A 4758-nucleotide genomic window follows, 5' to 3' on the forward strand; every position below is an offset into this window, starting at 1 on the left:
CACTTAAATTGTATTTTATTTGTACAATATGGGTCCCTGTCTCCACAAATCGTTTTCAATTTAAATCCAATAATTACCGAACAACCCTTGCTACATGAATTTCTTTACATTTCAAGTCCTAATGTTACAATATAGACCCTATATTCTAGAAATTATATCATTTAAGTCTTTGACGCTAACACTGATAAATTATTACGAATTTAGGGCTAAAATAAAATAAAATATAAAATATATCTCAAGGCTTTAGTGCTTATTATTTATTTATTTACTTATTTAATTTAATTTAATTTATTCTATTTTAAAGGAAATGTTATATCGGCAACATAACCTTATATATAATGGATATCAATAAAGGGAAGAAACTTTGGTCCTTAAAGTATGAAGATTATTTAATACTACATTTGGCGAATTAGAACCTAAAGGTGAGAACCTCAATGACATCTTATGGTTATTGTATTGATGCATATATAATACTATGGCCAATCTTGTTGGTGGGGTCTTTTAGTTTTTTGCTTGTATAACTTGTGTTTGTATAATTGTTATAATCTTTACGAACCTAACATTAAGAACTTCAATATATGGAGTATGACATGTTTGCATAAAGTTCCATAGACTTGTGCACCTTGTATCCATCGATTTAAGATGGAGAACTCCTTATATCATCATGTGACTTTATATTTTTCAGAGCATCTCTTTCAAGCATTGAATCTATCGACATAGATCATCATTAAAAATATTAAAGGCGTTATTTGTTGGGAATTGATGTACAAATACATACACAAAAGTACAAAGCAACGTAATCTTTACCTAGATTAAAAATTTCAGCCAATCTCATAGTCATAGATCCATTTAGAACAATATAAACAAAAATTTATCAACCCATAGTGTGTTTAGAACTTCACAATAGATTAGAGACAACTTGTTAAGATGTATATCCTCGATGGTTGATCATCACAAAGTAGAAACAACGTCTTCTAGACTACCCCAACTGAACAACACCTTCTTATTTCCTCGCTTGATCACGTCGGCAATTGGTGTGTGTGTGTGTGTGTGTGTGTGAGAGAGAGAGAGAGAGAGAGAGAGAGAGAGAGAGAGAGAGAGAGAGAGAGAGAGAGAGAGAGAGAGAGAGAGAGAGACGAGGGTATTTGGCTCCTAGGGTTTCCTCTAAAAAATGGATGTTAGGATTTTGACAATTTTTGTCTCATACTTAAAATGAAATGTCAAAGCCCTTATTTATTTATGTCGATTATGTGCTTTTCTTAAAAGTATTCATCGTGTAACAAATAAAACTCAAAACTCTTATTATGATCTCTTAGTTAACGCTACTTAATTAACAAAACTTTTAATTAATTAAATACACAACTGGTTATTTATTTTATCTCTTAATAAATACAAATCAACTTTTAATTTTTATTTCAGTTATTGAAAAATAAAAACTCTTAATTCTTATTTGTTAATGGTTGATAAATAATAGATATTTATACACTTTAAGTATTATTATTTATATATATTCCCTTAATGCACATAAATGTGTGACCCAATTAGTTCACATATAAACAACACCACAATTTATTTGTTTGTTTTATGAACATGAAAACCAACACTTTTCACACCGTTAGGTATATATGTATACAATGATTCATCTAAAGTATTGATGAACATCCTCGACTTGCGCCTCCAATGTTCTCATCGAAGTCTCTACTTCAAATGGCTTTATGTCCCAATCACTTCTTTGTACTAACTATTTTGCTTGTCTGCCTATGATAAGACTCATCCCATCCTTGGTTCTTCCTAATCTTAAATATGTCAACACTCATGTTACCCTCACCGAACTCATTGATGTGCCTCCAATCAAATAGTTCTCGAGTTTAAGAAAAGAAAAGAAGTCAAAAGAAAGTAATGAGAGAAAAGAAGAGAAATGAAAGGAAATGAAATTTGTCTTTTGTGTTCTCGAGTTTGAGAGAAGTAGAAGGAAAATTAGTCATTTTGTTTTTTCTTTCAAAATCCTTCCAAATCAGAAAGAAAGTCAGAAGAGAAAGTGATCCTTCCATTTCTCTTCACTTCCTTCGATTAATGAAACTTGAGAACATCAATTTCTTTTACTTTATTCTCATTTCCACTCATTTATTTTCTTTTCTCTCGTTAAGTTAAACTTGAAAACGGGGTGGAAATGTCAATGATTTGACTCTATAGTCTCACGGTTCAATTCTGAGTTAAGACACTATAACTCGAAACTTGCTCATAATTGAAGGAAGTGGGATTATCGATTTCAAAGAGAATAATACAATAGAGCCTACAAGAATTGAAGGTGTGTACATGATGACTTCATAAATGCCAAAAAAAAAACTCAATAATTAACTAAATGTAGACATGTTTCCAAAAGGTAATAATCAATTACACTTTAAACATATACATAAAAGTATATAAGAATCGTAAAGGCATCTGGTCTTGAACTAAGGGGTCGTAGCATTTCACTTTCACAATTTAGGCCCGTAAATTACCAAATGTAACCCATCAAATTTAGTGGCATGAGTAGAAATTAAGCTGTAACTCGAGGACATATGTGTAATTATACATTCATAATTAGGAGTTTGGTGGTAGAGAGAGAGTCTGCGTGTAGCTAAAAGAGGGACGAACGAAGCAGAGCCGTTATCTATCCAAAGACGCACCAGAGAGAAAATCAATCTTCTCTCAATCTCTCAAATCATCACATCCATCGCTTTCTCTCCATTTCCATCTGCAATCTTCGAGATATTTTGCGTTTCGATTTCGTTTTCTCTTCCACCCTTTTTCCAATCCGACTCCCTTAGGGTTTTTTTCAAGAACTTTCAACCATGGTGTACGATTCGATTGCTAACGCTTCGATCCCCACTGCTGCATCAAACTCCAAGGATTTTGGGAAGAAAAAGAGGGTATTTTGTCTATCTTACATCTTGATTACTCTTTCTCCGGTTTGTTTTTTTTGATTGATTGATAGTTACGGAAGAAACGTGTTCGTTAATTGTTCTTGTTATTTTCACAATTTCGACCTAATTTTGCTTGTTCTGTTTCGGATTGAAGGTGAACAGGACTGCTAAATTGAAGCAGAGCAAGCTTGACGTTCGTCGGGAACAGTGGCTTTCTCAAGGTTTTTTATTCTTATCTATCTTATATATGCTGTGTTATATACTATCCACACGGTTGAATTTTCAATTTTGTGTGCTTAGTAAGCGATAAGGTTTACTGTTTCTCACTAATTAGTCGATTGATTTACAGTGAAGAACAGGGGATTCAAAGAAGAAACAAAAGCTACTCGTGTTACAAAAATGGCTGCTCCGGAGACACATGCAGCAACAGAGAGAGAGCATTCGATCGTGAAATTGGAAATCAGTGTCGGTGGGGAAGAGAACGAGAGTTTGATGAATAATTACAGTGATTCCGAATCTCCCTCCAACAGTCCCACCAGTCATACAAGTAGCGTCTCCGAAAGCAACATATCCGTTACTAATTTCACCGGTAGTAGCAGCAGAAGCAGCTGCGGAAGTAGCAGTAGCAGCGGTGATTGTTGTTCAGGAAGCATGACAGATGAAGAAGATGACGAGGATGATGGATGCTTGGATGATTGGGAAGCTATAGCGGATGCTCTTGCAGCAGCCGATGACATTCAGAAGTCCCCCGTCGATGAACATCCTCTCACCCCACCTGAGCCAGAGCAGCCTGTGTTGACTCCGGCAGGTAGTACCAATTTCCGGGCATGGAGACCCGACGATGTTTCCCGCCCTCAGAGTCTCCCAAATCTAGTAAAACAAAATAGCTTCCCGATGAAATCAGGGAGTAGTGCATTTCCTTCTTCTTGTCCTATATGTTGTGAAGATCTAGACATGACAGATTCAAGTTTTCTTCCATGTCCATGTGGTTATCGACTCTGTCTTTTCTGCCATAAAAGAATCCTTGAAGATAATGGGCGTTGTCCAGGGTGCCGGAAGCAGTATGAGAGCCATGGAAATGCAGCTTCTTCAAAGCTTGGTCGTTGTCACAGCATGAACCCTAGTTGTCATTAAAAGTAGTGAGTGTGTCTATGGTTGCTTATGATGGAGCTTCTTTTTTCATTTGCAGTCTTTGGTTGTTTGGTTTGGTTGGGTACTTTTAGACACCGGCAGTAGTGCTAGGTTTGTCAATATAGACAGTATATGCGAGTTCTCTTATGAGTTTGATCTATATTTCTATATATTAGCAAATATATGGTTTTATAGACACACAACTAGTTGCTATGTGGATACATAAAGTGGTATAGAAATTCAATACATCCTTCTTCATTCCACTGCCCATCTATAAATATTTTTATATTTGATTCGCCATTAAATTTAATGCCTAAAACTTGTACCCCCAACATAATACTCATTTTGACACAAAAAAGTTGTTATTCCAACAACCACTGGTCTAAGCTGATACGTAGCTACGGATGACTTACCTTAGCTATGGTATAAGTGTATTGACATATCTAACATGTGTTTGTTTTTGGTGTGAGCAAAAGGTTATATAGAAAGAAGGCAGGATTCTGTAATGCTGCAGGTATAGAGGATCACAGCCATGTGAAGAAAGTTGACTGGTTCCACCTGCAATAATACTTCTGAATTACCAATTATTTGTTAAACTGCCTAAAGAAATGATATACCTGAATTACCAATTCTTTTACGGTATTACCCCTGGCTCCAGGATATATGATTCTTTATTTCCTTTTGTTTTTGGATGTTGTTGTGAAATTGTTATCATGTTTAT

At 35.2% G+C, this 4758-nt stretch overlaps 1 protein-coding gene across 1 annotated transcript; it reads left to right on the forward strand.

Annotated features, from left to right (window-relative positions):
- Window positions 1-2614: 2614 nt before the first annotated feature.
- Window positions 2615-4300, forward strand: LOC111877929 (uncharacterized). The gene is made up of 3 exons (XM_023874432.3): window positions 2615-2912; window positions 3061-3127; window positions 3256-4300. The coding sequence occupies exons 1-3, from the start codon at window positions 2835-2837 to the stop codon at window positions 4038-4040; spliced, it is 930 nt and encodes a 309-aa protein (XP_023730200.1). The 5' UTR covers window positions 2615-2834; the 3' UTR covers window positions 4041-4300.
- Window positions 4301-4758: the final 458 nt, after the last annotated feature.

Source organism: Lactuca sativa, chromosome 4 (genome assembly GCF_002870075.4).
Source record: "Lactuca sativa cultivar Salinas chromosome 4, Lsat_Salinas_v11, whole genome shotgun sequence".
In the NCBI taxonomy this organism is placed as follows: Eukaryota; Viridiplantae; Streptophyta; class Magnoliopsida; order Asterales; family Asteraceae; genus Lactuca; species Lactuca sativa.

Excerpts from the sequence above, each read along its gene's own strand:
- LOC111877929 (XM_023874432.3), top strand. The coding sequence starts at position 2,835 with ATGGTGTACGATTCGATTGCTAACGCTTCGATCCCCACTGCTGCATCA. Across the intron at positions 2,913-3,060 it reads ATTTTGGGAAGAAAAAGAGG|GTGAACAGGACTGCTAAATT; the intron begins GTATTTTGTCTA and ends TTCGGATTGAAG. Across the intron at positions 3,128-3,255 it reads GGAACAGTGGCTTTCTCAAG|TGAAGAACAGGGGATTCAAA; the intron begins GTTTTTTATTCT and ends ATTGATTTACAG.